This window comes from Leptonychotes weddellii, chromosome 7 (genome assembly GCF_054177405.1).
Source record: "Leptonychotes weddellii isolate Sample4059 chromosome 7, ASM5417740v2, whole genome shotgun sequence".
Taxonomy (NCBI): domain Eukaryota; kingdom Metazoa; phylum Chordata; class Mammalia; order Carnivora; family Phocidae; genus Leptonychotes; species Leptonychotes weddellii.
Window position 1 is genome coordinate 52,581,225 of NC_138375.1, and position 23,921 is coordinate 52,605,145.

The following is a 23,921-nucleotide window of genomic DNA, read 5'->3' on the forward strand; positions in this document are numbered from 1 at the left end:
GCTTCACTTCAGTCATCTTAGGGCATGGATCGCGTTTCTGTTTTTATTTGCCATCTTGAAGGGCAGGGCGTGGGGGCACAATTTGACCTTGGGGTCGCCCCTGCCCACTTGGCCCGCTTAGGGCTATCTGTGAGCGCATCTTATCTGTCCAGCCTGCGCCCTGTAAGCAGCCCTGCTCGTGCCAACCTCTGTGTCCTGGCCCCTTTTGCATCCTATTGGGACACCCCCCACCGCACTCCCCTCTCTTTCTTCCGTTAGCGGAGAAAGTTTGCTTGCCCACCACAGCCTGACTAGCAAGGGACCTGGATTAGCTGAACAGCTTTCCCCGCTGTCAGCATGGGACCTAATAGAGTTGGTAGAGAGGGTGCTTTAGAAGCGTTGGTCCTGACAAGGAAAGCTTCTGTAATCTTGCCTTTGTTTAGAAATATGAACTTCGAAACCCTACTGCAGAGAGCGTCAGCAGCCACGCTGATCCGAGGCCTTGGGCAAATTCATTTGAATTGCTTTGAAATTGGATATTCAAAATTCAATAAAAATAAGCCAGCCTGATGGTACAGCTGCAGCATTCCACCCATCCAGCTGGGTAATCCGCAGTGATTTCCAGGCCTCGGACTAGCAAAGCCCGAGCGTGATGGGAAGATGAGCGCCGGGGCTGCCAGAGAACTCTTCCTGGCAGCCCAGCCCGCCGACGGCTCCCCGCCAGCCGACTCACGGAGCGGGGCTGGCTTTGGCACCAACAGGCTCCTCTCACTGGCCTGCCTCAGTTGTGTGGCCAGGGCCCAGGGGGAGGGAATGCCTCAAGGGCAAATGGATAGGGTGTCAGAAAAACAATAACATCACAACACTCCAGTTGTTTGGAGAGGGCCTGGACTTCCCAAATACTATGCCACAGATCCAGGGCCATCAGACACGTAGGCAGGTTTAATTAAATAGTATGCAGATGTAGACAAACACCATCATTTGCCCTTGAGCAAATGCTACTGCTTTTGCCTATTAAGGGTGCTGTGCATCCTGGGAAGGTGCTGTTCCTACCTACTCTGGAAGGTTCCTCTTCACCATTGCCCATTTGGAAAGGCTGTTTATTCTCACTTCCCCCTAAGACAGAAGCTTGAGCTCCCTTCTTCGTGTTGGGGTATTGCTGTTAGGAGTAAAAACTGTGAAATGCCTATTAGACATAGACATGTGCAGAATGAGATAGATGCAGACACATACAAACATACATGTACGTACACATTGATACGCACCAGTGTACACATATACATATACATTTATAGATAGATAGGCCAACCTGGGAAGAGAATTCATCCGTAAAAAGTGTGTCTTGTTACCCCTAAGAAACCTGCTCAGTTTTCACAATCAGGCCCATCATACAGCCTTGCGTGAGTCCAGCCTCTTTTCTTGGTTGGAGCGTGTGTGTGTGTGTGTGTGTGTGTGTGTGTGTGAAGCGCCTCGAGTCAGATTCCAAGAGAAGGACATCCGTTAGCCTTCTGATGTCCGTGGTGTACCGCCCACAGTACTGTACCTAAAGAGGGGTAATTGGAGCGCCTGCTTGCAGGGACATTGTTAGCGGCCCACTCCATTGGCCTGCGTTACGTATCGCCAGCCACTCAAGGGCCAGCCGTGAAATTTAATTTGGAGTTTTACAGACACATTCTGAACCCAAAATCTCAATAATAACTTTCCCTTTGCTCAGCCTTTTAACTGTGAAATTCAGTTGGGGAGTTTCGAAGCAGCAGGTAATGTCACAGCACTCCAGAGGGATTTTGCCAGAATTCTACTAAAGTGCTTGCAAGTGTCATTTCCATATTTAACTAATTTCAGTTTTTAATTAGCTCCATGTGAAAAATGAGAGTTCACGCTGAGCTCCTCTGTCAGCACAGACGCTTGTTTCCTTCCTAGGATCTCAGGACAATTAAGAAAAAAATAGTTGATGCTACAGTGAGTGTGATCATGCACCACTCTCTCAAGCCCTAACGCTGCTCACTGACAGAGAGCATGGCACGGGCTGGCCTGCTTGCCAGACTGAGAGAGAGCAGTTTGAAAAGGGGCTTTATTTTTTTTTTAATATTTTGCTTCCTTATTTGACAGACAGAGACACAGCGAGAGAGGGAACACAAGCAGGGGGAGTGGGAGAGGGAGAAGCAGGCTTCCCGCGGAGCAGGGAGCCCGATACGGGGTTCGATCCCAGGACCCTGGGATCATGACCTGAGCTGGAGGCAGGCGCTTAACCGACTGAGCCACCCAGGCGCTCCTGAAAAGGGGTTTTAGAGGCAGATCCGCGGATCCCAGATCTGAATGGTTTTTTAGCCCCAGAGAGTGTATTCTCGTCCCTGAGTTCTCCAAGATGACCCGAGATCCGTCTTTGAGGGAACTCTGGATGAAATAGGTGGCTACCAAAATGGCGTTGCTAAGGGAAGACAGGTTTCCCAGATGCCATCTGCGTGCTAAACTCCGGACATCCAGGTACCTTTAAGGTCATTTGATTTCAGATTCTTAAGGCTCTTGACATCTGAAAGTAACTTCTTTCTGATTAAGTTTCAAAATGCAGTTCAGACATGGAAATTGGTTAATCCTACATTCAAAGTGTAAATTTACCATTTGGGACCAACATGCAAATGAAAAACTACATACTCTTCAAAAAAATGTATTGAGAGGTTCTGTTTTGCATAAACTGAAAAATATTTGATGTGATCAGGTTTCTGAAACAATTTCAAGGAAGCCAAACAAATGCAGGCCCTGCATTTCATTTGCATAGCATCCATGCTAATGGCATTATTTGTTTAAAAGAGAAGATTCATTAAAAGTTTTGAAAATGATTAAAGTGGAAAAGTGTTTGACATTTGTCTTTAGTAGCAATTCCTGGAAATTGGTTTGGAAAATAGAATCCTTCTTCTTTTTCTTTTTTTCTTTTGTTTTTTTTATTTGTTTGTTTTGCTTTTTTGGTTTTTGGGTTTTTTTCCATGTGTTTTAGTGTTGGGTAATTATTCCCCATGGGCAGTGGACATTAACAGATGATATGATGGTGAGAACACTAGATATCTCCAACGGGAATTGAAAATTGGAATCTCTGTGCCAAAAAGAAGCCTCGAGTATTGGTCTCTGTGGTTTGATTGGGAAGCAGAGTAGAATGCAGGTCGACTTTTGTTCCCTGTTCTCTTGTCTCCTGACTAGGCAGGAGTTACAAAGAGCAAACAAATTTGTGGATCAAGTAGGCTGTCTTTTTGGTATAGAATTAGAGAAGCACGTGTCCTGTGGGTTGGCAGAAATTCCACCATTCAAGACTTATTTGTATAAATCACACATGAAAAGATGGAGGCAAGTTTTTGAACATGAAGAGACCACCCAGAAGTTGTTTAAACTAAAATAACTGCCACAATGAGTAACATTATCCAGCAATGAAGGCTTAATTAGCCAGTGAGTCTTGAGGTTGGGATTTGATCTCCCTGTTTGAGACAGCTCCCACCTTAGCTCAGACGGTGTGATACTCCCCTCCCCAGGCTGTGATGGGGAGTGGATTAGTAAACTGAGAAAGAAAAAAAAAAAACTTCTAAATCAGAGTGGTCTGTTGAGTTACCTGGAGAATGATTGCAGTTTGGATCTTTTATATTTCTTGGCTCCTCTCAAGGTGTGAACTCAGGTGGGCCTCTTCTGGATCTATGGGGGGTAGCTACAGTAACAAGAAGCTTGTCCTTTCATCCGGGGGTTTGGCCTACGGTTCCTTTGAATGCCGAGGACCCCTCTGGAAATGCAAAAAGCAGTCAGAAGCGGTGTCCCCCTAAACACTTATCCACCGACACGGGGATGAGCAATCAGCAGTCCCGTAACAGGGAGTTCATGTAATAGAACTGTAAGAATAACGCACATTCTGGAGGGTGAAGTCGGAGTGAGCAGCGACAGATATGGAAGGTCACAGACTTGAGTCAGAAGGAGAAATGCAGAAATGGGCAGTACTTGTAGAGAATTTTATGTGAATTCTGGGCCTGACAACTAAGGGTAAAAACCAAGGTTTTGTGACCAAGCCCTTTAATCTTATACTTGCTAGTCATCTGCTTATTCATTAATTTATAAAACGAATATTTTCTGTTGCCAAGTAAGAGCACAGGCTCTAGAATCCAGACTGCTCAAGATCAAATCCCAGTTTTTCTGCTTACTAGCTACGTGAGCACAGGCAGGATACTTAGCCTCTCCCTATGACTCAGCTTCATCCTTATAAAATGGGCACAGTATTAGTTCTTGTCTTATAGGGGTTTTGTAAAGATTAAATGAGATCGTTCTTAAATAGCCCTTGGCACAGTGCTTGGCAAAGGAAGGAGCTAAATAAGACTTTTTACTGTGCTAGGTCCTGGGTGTACAATAGTGAACCAGACATTCTTAATCATTACCTTACCAGAACATGCAGCAATACACCCAAATAGAACCACTCAGCATCCATTCAAGGGTCAATCAAGCTTCCAGTTTCTATATGAAATAAGGATATCAAATTAGGAGTATAGAATGGGACCATCTCAGCAAAAATAAACTAATTAGCTAAAGCCACTTATTAAAATAATCCCTCCCGTGGACAAACTAGTCACATGTGCACTTGCCAGGAAATTACTCCACACGCGCGTGCATACACGTGCACACACGTGAGATTACCCTGAAGCACATTTCCCAGAAAGACTATAGAGAGCCAAGTCACTCTCACCCAATGAGAGTTGGCTCCTGATCATGGTATGAAGCACAGGCTGTGTGGAAAGGACGTTGAAGGTCAACTCTGAGATCATTGGACTTCATTAAGGAGTTTGTCCTAAGTGCATGGGGCTTTCCCAGAAAAAAGAAATACAGTCTTCTCCTTAAATCCAAACATGCTGCTGCTGAGAGGCCACTAGACTGGCTTTTTACTTCACTAAAGCTGTCATAGAGTTTACCCAAAGCTTTTCAGGCACCATCACTGGTGTTACCAGATTGGAGAACACAAAGGAAAAGTGGCTTAGCTCTACATCTTGCCTAGAATTGCCATCGCCCCTGCACTAGCTTTGTGTGTCCTAAATCTGAGCTTGGTTGGGTATGTACCCCCCTAGGTCTGACTTCTTTCTCGGATACTTGGCGCCGCAAAATTCACTCCTGGGCACCAGAATAAGAAAGTGTTGTCTAAAGAAAAATAAAATTGAACCATCTGGTTTTCCTACTTTAAGAAATATAACAGAACCTCAGCTTTGGAGGGCTCCATCTTGTGTTAAATATTCTAGCAGAGAATAAATCTCTAAGTTTTGTTTGTTGTGTTGCATTTGTTTCTGGTTTATTGTTTTCCTCCGTGTGGAATGTTTCAGTAACAACTGTTTGTTCTTGCTGTCTAAGAAGTTCTTGCTGTCTAAGTACTATAGCAGATTTACGTGGTAGCAAGAAGACATCACCTATTACTTTGTGTAATAAACTTCCTTCCAGAAGGAAGAGAAAAAAATGGCTGTGCCTTGACTGCAGAGCAAGTTTAGTAAATATTTATAGGAATCAACACCGCCGGCGAAAACGGAGCTTGCAGGGGCGCCTGGGTGGCTCAGTCGTTAAGCATCTGCCTTTGGCTCAGGTCATGATCCCAGGGTCCTGGGATCGAGCCCCGCATTGGGCCCCCTGCTCCGCGGGAAGCCTGCTTCTCCCTCCCCCACTCCCCCTGCTTGTGTTCCCTCTGTCGCTGTGTCTCTGTCAAATAAATAAATAAAATCTTTAAAAAAAAAAAAAAAGAAAAGAAAATGGAGCTTGCAGAGATCTTTAGGTTCCAGATGTTTAGCCAAGACTGAGGAGGAGCAGGCCTTACAACTGGTTGTAGTGAGGCTGCCAAGAAGAGGGAACCAACACCCAGCCTCAGAGATGGGCACCAACCAGCGAGTTAGCCTCACACTGACGTTCTCAATATCACATGTCTCCAGGAGCTTGGGCAAGAGTGGAATCACAATTTGATCCTAGTTGAATCTTTTTATAAATTCCTTAAGTCCCACCCAGGAATCCGTGGGGTTGATAAAAAGAGTAGCCCTTATACAATACAGAGCGAACAGTCAGGCAGTTTTGACACTTTGTGGAAAGTTTAGTTGCCTATACAGATTCTCATCTGGGCAGAGAGCCATCCCAGCACATGGTGGAGAAGGGTCTCAGGGGTACCTCTGGGCATGGACAGTGTTTTCCTCTAGAAAGAACTCTGTATCTCTTCATGGTGTTAAACAACTTGTGGTAGACACAACATGGGGAACCTGAGTGACTCACATCGGTTCCCTTGGTGACAGGGTTAGCAGATTCAATGTGCGATGCCCAGGTGAATTTGAGTGTCACACAAATAACAAATAATGCTTTTAGTTGAACTATGTCCCAAATATTGTATGGGAAATTCAAGTTTAAGTGGCATCCTGTATTTTTATTGGCTGAATCTGGCAACTTTGCTTGGCAGCTAGCTCTGTACTCACCACTCTTCACGTCTTCGTCAAGTCAGACCTTGCCCTCAGACAGAGTCCACAGTATTATCTTTCCTTGCTGGCCACAGTGACTGGCCCAAGGAAGGCGGTGACCCCCAGCCAAGATCACCAGAGTCCTTGCCTAGGATGTCTGTAAGTGAATTTGAAAAAATGAAGTGCTCTTTTCTTTAGTGGTCCAAGGGCGTGGGGATAGGAATCTGGCATTGTTTATGGCCATTGTCCCCACCTCATGGAGAAAGCCCATTGACAGAGAATAAAGACAGGGCTTGACTGGCCAGCTACTCCTTTACTTCCATGAGCTATCTTCACAGCCTACTAGTAATTTCCCTTTTCTACTCAAGCCAGGTCAAGTTAATGCCTAATGGTCTAAAGCTAATATATAGCTCAACCTCCTGAGTTCAGCATCATAGACTATAGACAAAAAGCACTTTGCCCTGGGAGTGCTTATGGACAGGTATTTACAATAAGATGCCCCCCACCACTGCTAGCCCATGGATCATCTGGTTTTGGGTGGCTCTGTGCCTGATAGGAGGAAAGGGGATGCAGTCGTCCTGCCAAACAGAGCAGAGATCCCCCAAGGCCCATCTGCCACTCGTCAGCACCCCACAGCCAGGGCTGACCGGTGAGCGGAGGGGGGCGCCTGCCCTGCTTGCCATCTCAGACCTGCTGTCCAAAATACCTGCTCTCTAGAAATATCTCCCCTGCCCTAAGTGGCATCATGCCTAAAATGTCCACCTTTAGAGTTTATATGTTTGGCTGAAATCATTAATCTCCTCTGTAATTGCACATCCATCAATGGTGGAAAATGCGCAGTTGTTGTAAGGAGGGCTGTGGATGAATTCATCTTTCAAGTTCCAACAGATTTAAGTTTTATTGAAGTGGCTGATAGTTTGGGAAGCACAGCTCTGAGAGAATTGAATGGGACTCCAGGAACCTGCCAGTGTGGTGGGAAAGCATTAGCACAAGTGGCCCTGCTGAGCTGGGAGGTGGCCGTGAGTCTCTCTGATAACTGGTCACCTCAGGCAGGCAGAACAGATACAGAGCAGGTGCTGGGAGGGGGGCAGACATGCTAAGAAGGTACCTGCTTTACCATTTCTCTTTGGCCCAGGTCTGGGTCTGGCATTTTTTCCATCTTTCCATCCTGGCTTGGACGTCTCTTTTCCGTATGACGTCTCCTGGACTGTCTCTGACATCCTGCCCGTGAGGGCAGAGACCTAGTGCACCCGGAGAGAGGGCTCTGGGCTCACTCACCTTCTCCACGCTCATGGAACTAGACAAGGGGAGCTTGTTCCTTCCCTTCAGTTTCCTTCTCCCTAATTGCTGTCAGCCTTACTTCACACAAGACCAGTGGTGCTCAGACCTGAGCATTCATGAGAATCACTGACAAGGCTCTTGATCCATAGATACCTGGGCCCCACCCCTGCTGGAGTTTCTGATTTGCAGGTCTGGAATGGGGCCCAATAATTTGCATTTCTAACAAGTTCTCAGGGGATGAGGATGGTGCCCGTCTGGGAACCACAGCCTGAAACCCCTGGCCTGGACTGTGAGCTTTTTGAGGGCAGCAGCGTCTTAGTCATCCCTGCATGCCCAGAGCCTACCTCAGCACCAGGCACAGAATAAATTAGGAAGCACTTATTAACACAGCTCTCCCACGAGACACAAGCCTTTGTCCTGTTACGGTGTCAAGGCTCATTACATGAGCACCCTGAATTTGCAGATATCAGGTTAAATGCAGAAAATATTGACATTTAATGTGTTTTTATGTAGTGGCTCTCCAGAATATTAACATAGAGGATTCAAGGTGGCAATCTCAGTAGAGAAAGGGAGGTTTGGGGGCTTTTCTGGAAGCTACATTTGCATAGGAAACACACAGTTTTTACTTAGAATGTATATTTGTGGTTCCTTTGGAGAAGGTTGGTGGAAATGATTAAATTCCCTTTCCCACCCCTACTGCACCTCCCAACCTCTGGTTGGTGTTGCCAGCGACATCACAGATGCCCGAAATCCGTGATTCAGGTCAGCAGGTCTGAGGCTCCTCTTTAAAGCATCACTCTGAAAGGACAGCTTCAAGTCAGTGCAGTAAGGTGGAAGTGAATCAGATCAGGGATCTGGGCTTCTCAAAAATGACGCCTGGCCTCCCTGCCAAGGTATTTAACCCCTCTGCGTCTCTGGAACCTGTTCTGTAAAATGAGCCTGGAGGACATGATCCCTGTTTTCCTACATGGGATTCTGTAGTTTTCATTCAGAATGCAGGCCATCTCCAATTTAGGAATGGCCTATTTGCTTGTAACCTAGCGATTTGGAATCTGAAAGATACTTGTCTCCAGGCGGACAATGTTATTTCTGACCAGTCCACAGAATCACTGTTGCTGGCTGAGCTCTTAACTCTGTGTCCAGCTGAGCTAAGTGCTTTGCCTGCTTGGTTTCATTTAGTGGGACAACCCCCCGTAAGGGAGGGAGTTTTAACATTCCCATTTTGCAGATCAGGAAACTGAGGGTCTGAAAGATCAAAACACAAAAAGCATACTTTCCCAGAGATTACCAGAGACTGAGGGCCAGGGCCTAGATGTGGATTTGAAGTCAGGTCTGCCTGTTTCCAAAGCTACTCTAACCATCATGCTCTCTTGTTTCCACAAAAATATGCTTTACCCAATGTGCCTGAAATGTAGAGTCCAGCCTTCAGGTACAAGATAGCATTATTATTATTATTTTTTGACACTTGTTCTAGAAGAGGCAGAAAGCATTGCAGGTAAGAGCTCTGAGCCACAGTCCCCAAGTTCAAAGCCCAGCTCTCCCACTGTTGACAGAATGACCTTAAGCCAGTTACTCAATCTCTCTCCCATAGTTTCTTCAGCTATAAACGGGTATAATAAAAGCATTTGTCTCTAGAGCTGTTGTATTAAGTGATTAATATATTTAAATTAGACCATGTAAAGTTACTGATATTCTAACAATATTTGATCTACCAAAAATGACAATTTCATGTCTATGTATTTGAAGTTTTTAGAACAGCATCTAGCATACAGTAAGCACTGCGTTAGTGTTGGCTGTTACTCTTACTGAAAACTGCTTTAAGGGTTTGCAGTATCTGAGGTATAGTAAGTAGGTGCTCAACGATTGCTGGTGAATTTATGGATGAAGCAGAAGCTGTGATGCCCAAGAACACATCTGTGGTGGTGTGGGCTACGGAGACCCTTCCCCCACAGGACTGGGTAGAAGGCAGGTGGGGGGGGTGGGGTTCTTGGATTCGGACAGATGCCAGACTCTCTTGGCATCACCTAGCCTCAGACAGGGGAGTTCTCAGCAGGAAAGACTGACCCCATGGATGCAGCCTCCTTGAAGCAATGTTTGATCCTCCGGCCCTCAAGAAGTGAGGAAAAATCCACAAGGTGGAAGGGGTGGGAGGTTAGGTCTTACGTTTTGCTTACATTTTGCTTTTATACAGCTAGAAATACAAGACAGGCCTGGGGAACCTTCTTTCCAGCCTGTTCCTCTACATCTACTCCTTTGTTAGACCACCGTAGAGGACAGAAAACACAAATAATGCTTGCTGTAGACAAATGTTGTAAGTTCACGTTTCCCCAAATACGGCAGCATACCACTAGCAGCATGCGCAGAGGATGACCTTGGGTGGCGTGTGAGCAAATGGCTTGATGTCAGTAGTTACGTTTAGTGTATCACAAAGCCTTATAACTAATACATCAAGTGTTTTATTTCACAGATATTATTTTGGGATGAGGCAAAATGGATTCGGTTTTTTAATGTGGTAAGGAAGTGATCATATGCGGGGGGCTCAGATTTAGTAAGAATCGTGAATGTGGTCCTTAAAGACTGAGGTGAGGGAGACCCCAGCAGGGGTCTGTGAACCATCTGTGCATGCCTGGCTGTGGCACTTAGCAGCTGTGTGAGAGTGGGCAAGGTATCTCTCTAAGCCTCAGTTTCCCAATCTGGTAAATGGTAATAATAATTCCTACTTCCAAAGGTGATTGGGGGCAGGGGATAGTGATCAAATGAGAAATGCCTCAAAAGCAGGTGGTCATCGAGAGCCTGACACAGCATAGGAATGCCGTAGGTATTGATAAGTACTATTACCATTATTCCTCTGATCCTGGCACACTGTAAGACCTTGGTTAATTGGATGTTTTTAAACACAAGTTTTCAAACCATTGTTCCATTCAGGAAATAGTTCTTGAACACCAGTGTTTAGACCTGCTTGCTGGTTGCTGGGGCAAATTCAAAACAGAGGGATAAAGATTCACTCTCCCCCGTCAAGGTACTCCCTGCCCAGAGGTTAGTGCAGGGAGAAGTAGGTTGATCAGTAAATAAGACATTATCATCTAAAGCCATAAATGCTGTGAGACGTGTGGATACAAAATATGCTGGGAGCACGGAGGAGGAGATGAGCCTAGGAGAATCCTACTAAGCCACAGTAGTCTAGAACTACTCTGTCTAGTATCCACATGTGCCTACTGAGCAGTTGAAAGTACTGAGCAGAGCGACTGAAGAACTGAATTTTTTCATTTTATTTAGTTGTAATTAATTTAAATTTCGAAACTGAAGCAGTAGAAAATATTTTTCTACTTAGCACACTTTTGTTGTTTTGGAAGGACCACATTTCATTTTAACCATTGAAGATTTAGCATCTGTGTTGGGATAGGCCCTAAGTATAAAACACAAACCAGATTTAGAAGACATAGTGCAAAAAAAAAAAAAAAAAAGTAAAATACCTCATGAATGATTATTAGGTTGGATGTATATTAAACTGATAATATTTTGGATATATTGGGTTACCAAACATAGTATTAAATTTGTTTTTACTTCTTAATGTGGTTACTAGAAAATTTTAAATGACATATGTGGCTTGCATTCTATTTCTATTGGACCAGAAGCAGAATGCAAATGACATTCTGAGTCGAGAACCAGAGAAGTTCAGAGGTGAGACCCAACTCTGGTTCCCTTGAATGATTCTTTCTGACAGTTCTAGAGCAAAGCTCAGAGGATCTGAGGACACTGGTTACGAGGCTATTCCTGGGGCTGCAGAAGGACAGCGGTGTCTCTGAGAACTAGCCCTAACCGTGGGAACTCAGTAGAGTAGCCAGATTTAACAAAATGTTTACAACGCAACAACGGGCACCTCTCGATCCTGGACATGTCGCATATCTGCAACAAGCCTCAGTCGCTTTATCTGTAAAATAGGGATAATAAAATACTTACCTCATTAGTGTCCTGTATTAAAGATCAGCTGAAATCAGGTAAGACCAGTAGGGGAAGAGCTAAGTAATAAAAACAGGTGGGGGAACTTCACGAATGTGTTCACCTTACTTGAGCTCTGAACATGCAGGTCAGGAGAATCTCTCTCCCAGGCTGGTATGAGAGGAGACGCCAGCCCCCACCTGTAGGTGAATTGGGTTGTACCTGGATTGGGATCTTCCAGAGATCGAGGCGGGGAGGGCCCACAAGCCAAAGAGAAGAGGGAGGTTAATAATGAACAATGTCGAATGTCTTTCTGCTGTCATCACAGTGCTTTTGTATAAGCCAAAAGTGCCACAGCAGTTACAATGTTGCTACCTGTTGAGAGAAATATGTACCTTTAGCAGGAAAGAGATGTGTGGGACTTGAGTGTCACATAAAACCCCTGAAATTAGCTCTATTAAGTAAATTGTCACAAACTCAAAATAAGTCTAATTGTGTCATTTATCTAATTGCAGATGAAAATGTGGTTCTTTTTTTATGGATACAAGTGGCTTGCATTCCAAAAAGGAAGTATCCTTTTTTTTTTTTTTCTTCCAGACAAGCTCGCTCTCAGTAAGAAGTTGACCGTGTTGATGTTCAATATTTCAGAGGACCAGGACTACTGTATTCCTGGGATTTTTATTTCCTACTATGTCATCAGGCTCTGGGAGATAGACCTAATTTTTTAATGCAATGTTTCTTTCCATTAGAATCAAGTGTAAAATGTTTCTTGTTAGACATGTAAAATCCACTTGACTAAAAAACCAGTTAAGAGAAAGATCAAGCCCAATTTGCTAATACAAGATTTCTTATTTCTGAGTTAAAAAAAAAATCCTTGAGAGAACCATGTCAAAAATTAAAAATTGAAAGGAACACTGGCAGTTTCCCCGTGTGCCTAATTTGGCTTTGCTGAACAAATGACCAAATTGACATGAGAATTACATACAGGATTTGCTCAGCATCCTTATTTCTTTAACTCATTTCTCACTCCTGAAATATTGCCAGGTTCACGTGCAGGAGGGAGCCGTGTCTATATCGACCATGGCGTCCTTGGACCAGGTGGAATTAGAAAAATGGTGATTTTACATTCTTGTTGTGAATGAGCTTTTGCAGTAGAAGTAATTTGTCTTAGAAACCCAATGTAGTGAAGTCAGGATCAGGAAGGATCATGATGCCCCTTTTGTTGACTAGTTTATAAACAGGTTATTTTTGCTCATCCCTAGCAAATAGGAGTAATAAAAACCTTAAATGGGGGAAAGAAGGAGGCTTCGCTGCAGTCCCCTCATTTTCTCTGATAAGGCATTGCATTGCACACAGACCTCAGAATTCTCTGTCTTTAAGGAGAGGGAAGAGGACAGCAGAGAGAGCATCAGTCAGGAGACCAAGGTTCAAATCCTGGCTTAGCCAGGCATTGGTTGTCTTGAGCCTGGGCAAGTCATTTCACCTAAGTGAGGCTCAAGGTCACCATCTGTACAAGGCCGGACCAGATGACCTTTGAGCCCATAATGACTTTTGCTCTGCCTTTCTGATGTGATGCAGAAAAAGAAGCCAAAAAAGTTTCTCTGAAAGGGTTTTCAGGCAGATGGGGGAAGAATATCTAGATGAATATACATCCCCAGTCTTCACTGGTGCTTGTCCTGCTATGAGCTGGAATGGTGCAGTGCTCAGGCGTTAAGTGTCACGCTCAAGTTCAAGTCATACCTCTATCACTTACCAGCTGCCTGTTGCTCCAGCTCTCTGAGCCTCAGTGTCTTCATCTGCAAAACGGGAAATGAATAGACACAGATAAAATTGGTGCCTGGCACACACTAAAGGCTCAATTAAACGTTGGCCATGATGGCTTTCATTATAATGACAAAATGACCCAAGACCCAGCAAAAAGTGAGACACATTTCTTGAGTGCCTCCTATGTGTTCCATACTGCCAGATTCCTGCCTCCTTTATACGGACAACACCCCCATAAGATCTGTTTGATCACCCCTCTTCCCATAGTGACATAATTAGAGTGGCTGAAAGTGCAAGTTTGGTTCTCTAAGCAGCTGCCCCACCTACCAGCCCTATCTATATGGGCGAATTTCCCAGACTGCCTCCAGTGTCTCAGCTATAAAATGGGAATAATAATAGTAACTACTCTAGGCTTATTGCAAAGGGCAAATAAGATAATATGTGTAAAGTACTTCTTTATTTTTTTAAGATTTTATTTATTTGACAGAGAGAGAGTCACGGTGAGAGAGGGAACACAAGCAGGGGGAGTGGGAGAGGGAGAAGCCGGCTTCCTGCCGAGCAGGAAGCCCGATGTGGGGCTCGATCCCAGGACCCTGGGATCATTACCTGAGCCGAAGGCAAACGCTTAACCATCTGAGCCACCCATGTGCTCTGCATGTAAAGTTCTTAACCCAATGTTAGACACCGAGCCAGTCCTTTCCAAAAATGTTAAATTTTTATTCTAGCTAAGGAAAGTTGAAGCTCAGAGAGGTCAATTCATTTGCACAAGGTCATCCGCTTATGAGTAGTGGCGTGGGGATTTGAACCCTGATGGGAATGGGTCTGTTCTCTCAAAGACCCAGGATAGGGAGATGTTTCCTCCTTTCCGCTTTTCCTAAGGCACCCCTGGCTTTGCTGCCGGTTTCAGGCTGCTTGGCCAGAGACTCCAGAGTTCCATCAGAGGGCTCACTGGAAGCAGTCTGATGGGGGCTGCCCGGGACTCGGGAATGGAAATGAATCCAGACACGCCTTTCTTCCTTTGCTGCAGCCGAGGGAAGCAACATGCCCTAGGAGTATGGCCAGGGCCCTAATTGCCACCTCCCTGACCCCCCTCCCCACTGCTTCTTGCAAAGCCTATTTTTCACGGGAGAGTTCCCCCTCTTTGTTCCAGCACACATTGCACATCTACCAATCGATATGACATCTTATCCTCTAAAACATTCATAATGTCTGCTTCCTATGATTCCGGTGGCCACATACCGCGTGCAGCCCACATTGCCTTTCCTTTGTAGTAAGTAGTCTTGCGGACCGGCCCCCTCTTTAATAGGGCTGCTGGTTGCTGTTCTTTAAAAAAAGGCAAATATTGTTTGGGTTGTCAACACTGAATGACAAGCTTCGGAGGGAGAAGAAAGATGTGCTTAGGTGTATGTGTGTGGATTGTGGGGTTGTGTTTTGCTATCACAAAAGCTCTTAAAATCCAAGACCATGATTTATTTGCTGAATAAAACCTACCGATATTATCATTCTCTAAAGGTATGTTGATCACATGGGTCCTTTCTTAGAGAAAGAAAGGCTTTTATTTCTTTCCTGGGAAAAATAGCAGCAGGAAAGGGGTAGTCTGGGTGGGAAATGATGGTCTGTGTGGCGCGTGGCTCCAGGCATGTGTTTATCTACCCGGGGGATAAGCTGGCTCAGTGGGCAATGGGAAGCCTGGCCAGCATCACCAGTCCTCCGGGGTACATTCCTGGAGATTCTGCACAGGAAAAGACAGTGGCTGTGAGCATGTGTGTCTGTCTTACAAATCGATCTGCCTGGTGATGCTGAGAGCAAAGGGCCTTGTTAGAGGTCACCTGAGCACACCGGCCACCACACCCCCACGGTGTCCAGAGTCATTGCCTGCAGCGCACCCACCACAGCAGCAGGTGTAAGGGGACTCCAGGGGGAGGAGTTAGACCAGCTGGGGACGGGGGTGGGGAATACATCCTGAAGCTGCAAGGAGAGGATTTGTTTCCTCCCAACAGAGGACTTGATTAATCTCGTACCACTTCCCACTTGCTGTGCTATCCTGAGCCTGTCATGAGCATAGATTTATGCGCCGGTCCCTCCATGTGGATTCTTCTTGTCTCAAGAACACACTGCTCCCTGGTCTCAGAGCTCCCTCACGCAACTGTCACCTTGTTCTCATGGCAGACATGCAGCAGGGGACAGAAAGCCTCCCTGCTTTTCTGAGGGGCTAGAATTAGGAAAGCAGAGACAAAATCCCTGTTTTAGCATCGTGGCTAAAAGATAAGAGAGTGCAGATAGAAGTGTGAATGCAGGTGTATTTCTCCAAAGCCCCCTCTCATTTCCAGTGGTCCGGCCAGGACTCTGGTATCCTGTCTATGACTCACCCTTCCTCTTCTGTGTCATTCCTGGGCCCGTGAGCTTTGCAACCATTTTGGAAGCTGCAAGCTGGAAGTTGGACACAGGCAAGTAACTTTTCAGAGCATTCTTGGGAGATAGGTACACAAATCCCATTACTAGTAAAGGGATTTGTGGGCATAACTTCCCCGCAGGGCTTTGAAAATTCAGTCCATTCAGTGTATTGCAATACGGGGGCGGGGGGGGGATAAGAGAAATCACTTCACCAAGGTGGTGGTTTGAAAGGGATTTTTTTTAACTCACTCCTTTAAGACTTAAGGCATTTCCAAGAATGTTATCCCACATGGTTTTGTTTGTATCTCTTCTTTTAGGCAGAAGGTAATTTGGCACTGACTTCCTAAAAGGATACCATTAATCCACTGCAGTAGGCCCCTTCCTCTTTGAGGAGAAAGTGACCTACTCTACCACATCCCCAAAGGGTGATAAGCAAACTGACTGAGGAAAAAGTCACCAAGCATATTGATCGTTAGCCTGCCTGACTGCAAACTGAGGTTGCCGAACAGATTTATTTTCTATTGACATTCACGATTCCTTTAAGTTAAATAGCAAGCTGGTCGCTGACCAAGGACAGCTTTATTAGAGGACTAATGACTGCTTACAAAGGGAGGTGTCTATTGCTGAGTGAGCCCTGACAATATTTAGTAAGTAATTCTGTAGCCCACTGCCCTGTTCGGTCTTGGCTAAGTAGTGGTTCACTTAGAGAATTCAGGACCTAATGGCCTCCAGTGAGGACTTTTGGGTAAGTCACTAGCAGGACAGTACGGGGGTTGGGAGCTCTGACTTAGCAGTTACACATGTCTGGGTTTAAATTCCAGATTTCCTGGTTACTGGCTATGCGATCTTGGGCAAGTCACTAACCTCCCTAAACTTCAATTTCCTTATCTAGAAAAGGTAGATTACATTACCACATCACGGAGGGAGAATGGAAATAAGTGGGCTTTCATCCTCTTTTGAATCTTCCAGTATCATCTGATCTCACCCAGATACAAGGCAAAGTCTCTCCAGGGGCACCCAGTCCCCACCACCCACCTTCTCCACCACCCACCTTCCCCACCACCCTGCACTCTCCTTTCCCACTGACCCCACTCCAACCTCAAACACAGTTCCCCAGTTGTCAGTATGAATGGCTTTCTCACTTAGGGCCTTGGCTCAAGTGTTCCCTATCACAGACACCATCCTTGACCAGTCGACATCTAAACAAAAAAGCTTGCAATTACTCACCCCTATGCCCTGGTATCCCCAACCCTATCCATACTCTACTTTTCACTGGTATGTGTGTAGTTTCCATGTCTCCCACTAGAATGTAAGTTCTGTGAGAGCAAGGAACTCTTTTTGTTAACTGCTTTATTCCTGGAGCCTAGAACACACCTGACACACAGTAGGTGCTCAATAAACATTTGCCAAATGATAAGTAATGAATAAATGATGCAATTAACATAATTAGCCCAATCCCTGGCACATTGCCAAAATAAATGTTAATTGTCATCATTGTCATTGAGTAGGCTCATCTGCATGTGTTAATTTTCACTACTGCTTGCAAAAGTGTCTTTGCAGATTGCCTGTGCAAGTTCAGGGTGAGCATTTGTGCCTCTGAGCCCTGATTATTCCACTGTGGTTCTCTCCTCTCAGCAGTGGCAATTTTGGAATTGGCTACACTTCCCACGGGAGTCCTGGCACTGTTGTCTAAATTGACTGCTGCAGCAGTGGGGGTGGGGAGGGAGTCCCAGCCTACCTGGTCTCTGAAGGAGCTTTGCCATCATCTCTAAGGCCCTTGTGAATCTGGCCGCATGCTAAGCCACGAGACCCAGCAGGCAAGGCTCCCTCCTCCCACTTCCTAAGCTCTGCTTGGTCTCCAGGCTTCCATTTTCAAAGGGAAAGCCCAATCTCTTCCTCCAGTTATGTATCGACAAGCCTGATCTTTAAAGATACCCCCTGCTCCTGGAGGCTTGCTCAGCAAGCATAGAGCATCCATGGCCCCCGTGTTTGCCCTCTTTGACAAGCAGGGGCTGAGCAGCTCTCTGGGAAGCGCTGCTGACATATTGATTGACTCTCTTGTCAGGTTGATCCTCTGCCAGCCAATGAACATGGAAGGTTCTAAGTGGCACCCAGCAGGGCCCACACATACCCTAATTACTATTTCAGACAGCCCCCATTCCAAGCTGCCACTTTTCAGGGCCTAACACCTCCTGTCCTGTGGTCGCTGGGGGATTCTGTTACATGCAACCAACCCCTCTCTCTTAATTTTCACTTGGTCCCCTCGGAGTATTTCTTTTAGAGCCCCTCTGGCATAAACACAGGCCGCCTCACTAAGGAAATACCACCCTAACTCCAAGTGGGTCTGTTTATTATTCTTGCTGAAATCTGGGATCTGTGTGTGGTCTGTCCATCCTGCCTTGGTTCATTTTCAGCACTTGATGAAAGTTTTCTCCAATTAGCCATAGGGATACTCGCAGTCCTTGGCTGCCTATTGTGTTTTTAGTGGCTGATTTCCCAGCTGCCACCTGGATTACACGAACTTCCACTTGGAGCTTTTCCCCGTTCCATCCTTGCTGACCCATGGAGCCCCATTGTTCCATCTGAGGGTCTCTCTGGAGCAGAGCCTGCCAAATCATGATAAATTGTGCATTTTGGCTGTCAGTGGGGGTGACTCACATGAGGGAGAGGACCTCCCAAACTCATTTCACTTCTGACCCTAGGATGGTCTGAACAAGACCTTTTGGGGATGAGCTGCTAGAGCATTTGTAGGGAGCAAAAGCGGGGACCACCCCACTGCATCCAAGGTGTCTCGTTGAAGAAAATGTAAGTTGATGAGGCCAGTGTTCACCCAAAATCTTGAGACTCTCTAAGTCTGAATCTGAGAGTGGATCACAAATATTTTATGACATAATATTTAAAGAGCTATTTGTGTTGTTGCTGTTCATAGAAGCAAGGGTAGTGACCCTAAGTACGGAGCAGTCCTAACTTTTCCTGGCTGGGTTTTAGAAAGGATCCTGACTGAATAAATAAATAACTTGAAGGAATGAATGCACAGATGCCCGTTGTGTAAAATGGGATGTCTTACTGTACTTACACGGTAGTCCTTCTCTGCGGTTTTGCTTTCTGAGGTTCAGTTACCCGTGGTCAACCGTGGTCTGGAAGCAGATGGTGCTCCTTCCGATGCGTGGTCAGAAGGTCAGTAGTGGCTTAATGCTATGTCACAGTGTCCGCGCCATTCACCTCACTTGGTCTCGTCACGTAGACATTTTATTGGCTCATACCATTGCAAGAAGAAGGGCGAGGACAGAACAGTGAGATACTTTAAGAGAGAGAGACCACATTCACACAACTTTTATTAGGGTATATTTTTATAATGGTTCTGTTTTATTATTTGCTATCATTGTAATCTCTTACTGTGCCTCATTTATAGATTAAACTTTACCATAGGAATGTATGTAGGGTTTGGTACTGTCTGCAGGTTTAGGCATCCACGGGGGGGTCTTGGAACGTACACCCCATAGGTAAGTGAGTGGGGGCTGTGGTAAGTGAACGTCTCAGTCAGGGAAGTCTCAATAATACTGTTAAAACAAAGAACCCCAAACTCCCAGCGGCTTATAGCACTAACAGTTTATTTCTTCACTCACACTGTGTCCTCTCACGGGTCAGCCATGGCTCTGAGCCATGTTATCTTCACTCAAGACTGAACCGTGGCTGACCATGTGGCAGAGTACAAAAAGGCATATAGAGTGTGTGCTGCTGGGTCATGTGGCCACATCTGAATCCAACAAGATGAGGAGATAGATATAAGCCCTTCATGAAGGGGTGCAGAATATAGAAGATGGTCATTCATCAACCACAGTGAGGTGATCATGAGTTTCAAGAAAGAGACAAGGTTTGCTGAGATCACATTGCCAACCAGAATTGGTACCCAGATCACTGTGAAATATGAAGCAGATAATCACTTCCCACTGTAATCTTCCTCTGATTCTGAAATCCCCCCAGTGATCAAACCTCATAGTCAATAGTTTCTTCATCTGTGAAATGGGGATTAGGACAGTACCAACCTGAACGTAAGCCGTGAATCTTGATGAAAATAGAACCCGTAGAGCATCTCCTACAGTGCTGGCCAGAGAAGGGGTTCGGGGACTGCAGCAGGCATTGATAAACCCTCCTCTGTGCACACCCATCCCTATTGCTGCCAGCCCTGTTGTATGCCACCCTTCACACCTCTGTGTTATGTGTTTTTGATTTGTGAGAGTATAATGTCCTGCAGTCCGACCCCCTGTATCTGCCCCCATGTGTCATTATCTATTCTAATAAACATTGATGGAGTGCCTCCTAGATTTGAGACCCTCTGCTAGATCTTTGGAGGTGTTGTGGTTGCTTGACCTCTCCCGCTGTCCCGGTCCCTCAGCAGCCCTTATTCCCCCTGGAAAGGGAAACCTTTTCAGAAGGTAAAGGGAAAGATGGATGGAGGGATGGATTTCTCGGCCCCAGCCTTAGAGCAAATCAGTAGCAGAATAAGAAACAGATTTCTCATTAGTCAGGAAACTCATTTACTTCACAGCTCCCCTGCGTCTTTATCCTAAGGACAGTTTAGTCCATCCCCATAGGCTAGAAAGATATTCTCATTTTCTACTCAAGTAAGAGAGAAGGAATAGCTGATCAAGAAAAAAAAAAGTACAAACAAAAGCCTGTTTCAGCCTCCCTCCCCAAAAAACAAAAGAAGGTGGTTATACCCCTGATATAATTCTCACTTATTTACTTAACGTTCAATTCAACAACAGAAAATATGCCCGAACTTGAGTTTCATTTTTGTTGCCTCGTTTCTGCTGGGACGACAGAGCTTACGCTCAGCAGATTTGGCTTTTCCCCTTTTATCTCCCTCTCACTTTCTTATTTTTCTTTTCACTTCTGGGAGCTGTCTGAGCAGTTACTTGTATACTCTGACCCTAACCCTTCTCACCCCATCTCTAGTCTTCTTGTTCTCAGAATACGTTTTTTATTTTATTTTTTAATAAAGAGATGCTATGGAACCCAAAACAAAAAGGGAAGGGCGAGCATCTCTGAAAACAGAGAGAACATGGTTTCATGAATGCCCTCCTTCTGTGCAGTAAGATGAGGGTATTGTCTGCTTGCTGTTCTCTCAAAGTTGACGGTCGCAGTATATTCCTCACCTTGGAGGGCCAAGATGGGGTATTAGAAGAGAGGAACGGCTTTGAAAAGAGATTTCACACTGATGGGGCCCTGGGGAGGTTGCCATTCTTGCCTGATAGACCCACCGCTTCCTTCTGTAGATGAGAAAATCCGAGCTTTGTTAGGTCAAAGCCCCAGCTGCACCTGCAGTGCCTGTCTTAAAACACAGGGAGACCCTCCGTGAATGAGCCACCCCTCCACGGCAGCAGCAGGCTGGCTCCAGGCAAGCCCCAAGAACCCGCGACATTAAAAAAGGAATCATTTTAAAATAGCTAATTCCTTGGCTTCCTTCACCTGGTAATTACAAATCAGAAGCTATCGTTATCTTGAAGCAGCCACGATTAGTTCTCATTTCCTGACCTCTGTACAGTGAAAATATGTCATTATTTGAGGCAATAGAATCCGGTCTCTTCAAGTGAGTGACCTACATATAACGGATAAACTGCAGGAGAAAATTAGGTGTTGCCTTGACAGAAAGTGTACAGTAAATGTCACTTATTCTTATTAGTATTTATCATCTAAAAGAGTTGCCTTGCACGTCAAAGTAATGTATAGGGGAAAAAAAACAACGTGGTTCTGAGATGGGGAAGTATGTAAGAAAAAAAGCAGACATACACCCAGGGACACCTTGGCACCTTAATCTGCGGCCATCAATCTGAGCTGTATTGTTTGAAGATAGGTTTTTAACCTTAATAGAATGCAGCCTGACTTTAAGTGTTGGTAGGCATGCAGAATTAATTGCTGTGTGAACAATTTCCTAAGCATTGTTAATTGCGTCTCCTGTGGTTAATTGTTTCTCCCATCCCGCATCATACTCAAAACCTTTCCCTGTCAACAGCCCTTTCTCTCCTGCAGTGCCAGAACCGTAGGCACAGCATCAACCTGTGTCCGGTTGGAATGCCAGACATATTGTTGGAATGGGCAATATGCAGGGGAATGAACTCCTTATTTATTTGCAAATGAAGCTTTTCTTAGATGGGGACTTTGAAAGAATACAGGTGTTTGGGATTTGCCTTTCACTCCAGGTCTCCTTTGTGAAAACAACTCACCCAGAACCATGGGAGATGGGGTGAATTGAGCTTGCTAAACCACCTGGGAAGTGGGGAGCTGGCACAGGGTGATGAGGAAGACTGGAAGGAAGGAAGGAAGGAAGGAAGGAAGGAAGGAAGGAAGGAAGGAAGGAAGGAAGGAAGGAAGGAAGTTTGTGTCTGGAGGGGTGCAGTGCACAGGGAAGTAAAGCAGGAGTCCGACAGGCTTGCCTCCTTAGCACAGCGCCTTGGCGCTCTGGCTCATTCTGTTCTGTGGTAAAGTGCGGGGGTGGGTGTGGGGTGTGAGAGAGAAGAAAGTGTCATTGGAGTATTTTCGGGAAAGGACCCCGTTCCACCAGCACCCCCAAGCTTTTTCCACAGTGGGCTGAAAGGTACCCACTTGGCGGCAGAAACGGTGAGAAAGCTTGGAATGCAAAGGTCTGACAGGCCCTGCGGCATTGCTAATCCAGTGTCGCTGCGGTCCCACCAGCAGACAGGTCCCGCTTGGGTAGCCTCGTTTTGAAGCCGATTTATGTTTTGAGTAGTTTGGGCGAAACTATCCTTGCCAACGCCCCCGGACCACCAGTCTAAAAACAACCGCGTCCACAGTGTGGGAGAGGCTGCACATGATGGAGCAGAATCCTTGACAGTGATTCCAAAGGGGCATTTCCCCCTCCTTGGTAGCACCATTCAGAAGGTCTGAGCTAGGGTGTCTCCTACCTCCTCGGCCCACCACCGGGATCCTCTCCCGCAAGGCTGTGAACAGACGCACAGAGAGAGGAGTCCTCACCACCCAGATCTCCTTGCTTTCCGTATTTAGCTAATCCCAGCGGCCTGGGGCAAGCAGGTTTTGAACTGCAGCTTCCTTAAAAGGCAATCACTTGGAAAAAGCACCTGGCCCTCCCCCTTGACATTTGCATTGCTGAATTATCTATTCATATTGTCATTACTTTGTCTCTCCTGCAGCAATGCATCTGCTCGGACTCAATTGGCAACTGCAGCCAGCAGATGGACACACCTTTAACAATGGGATAAGGACCGGCTTACCAGGAACCGATGATGTGGCGACAATGCCATCTGGAGGCAGAGGTGAGGTTACAGCTGCTGCGTGCCCTCTTGAGGTCACGGGAAAACTCAGAGCTCCCACCAGCGGGCTCAGGTTTTCCAGTCCAAGTCTTGGAAGGTACGCGAAAAGGAAAAGAAAGCGGGGAACAGAATCCTCGCCTTTCCTAGGTGCCCCTGTTCAAAGCTGTTTGCTGTTCCTGTCTGTTAGCTGTGTCTGGCTGGAGTCACTGAGAGCTGACACGGCGCCTTCGCAGTGCAGTGTGCATACCCATGCTATCTGGAGCGACCTGAAAGCCTCCCAAGGCCCAAGCGGCAGCCGCAGGAGAAAGTCCTGCCTCATCAAGAAAGCCGAGAGCGGGGCGCCTGGGTGGCTCAGTTGGTTAAGCCACTGCCTTCGGCTCAGGTCATGATCCTGGAGTCCCGGGATCGAGTCCCGCATCGGGCTCCCCGCTCAGCGGGGAGTCTGCTTCTCCCTCTGACCCTCCCCCTTCTCATGCTCTCTCTCTCTCTCATTCTCTCTCCCAAATAAATAAATAAAATCTTTAAGAAAAAAAAAAAGAAAGCCGAGAGCGGCAGGCTGCACATGCCACTGGACCAGAGCCCTCTCCCCAGAGGAGAGATGCAGCCTCCCCAGGGAGGAAGTGCTGCCTGGCATGAAAGAGAAAGATTCTGAGCTGTTCCGCTTTAGGAGAGAATAGAAAAGAGTTTTGACAACTCGGGAACAAAGCTCCTCTTCTCCGAATGGTAAAGGGGACAATGGAAATGTTTATTGAAGCAATCAAGCAACTGTATTCTTGCAGGAAAAAAAAAAAAGGTGCTAACAAGGTGCTAAGAGGAAGAGGGAAAACAGGACTGG

The 23,921-nt window shown here is 46.0% G+C and overlaps 1 protein-coding gene across 1 annotated transcript in view; it reads left to right on the forward strand.

Annotated features, from left to right (window-relative positions):
- Nucleotides 1–23,921, forward strand: part of TENM2 (teneurin transmembrane protein 2) — a 1,103,161-nt gene that overhangs the window by 868,607 nt on the left and 210,633 nt on the right. Inside the window, exon 7 of the mRNA XM_081826284.1 lies at nt 22,967–23,089. Within this exon, the coding sequence (XP_081682410.1) occupies nt 22,967–23,089 (123 nt within the window). The remainder of the gene's footprint in view (nt 1–22,966; nt 23,090–23,921) is intronic.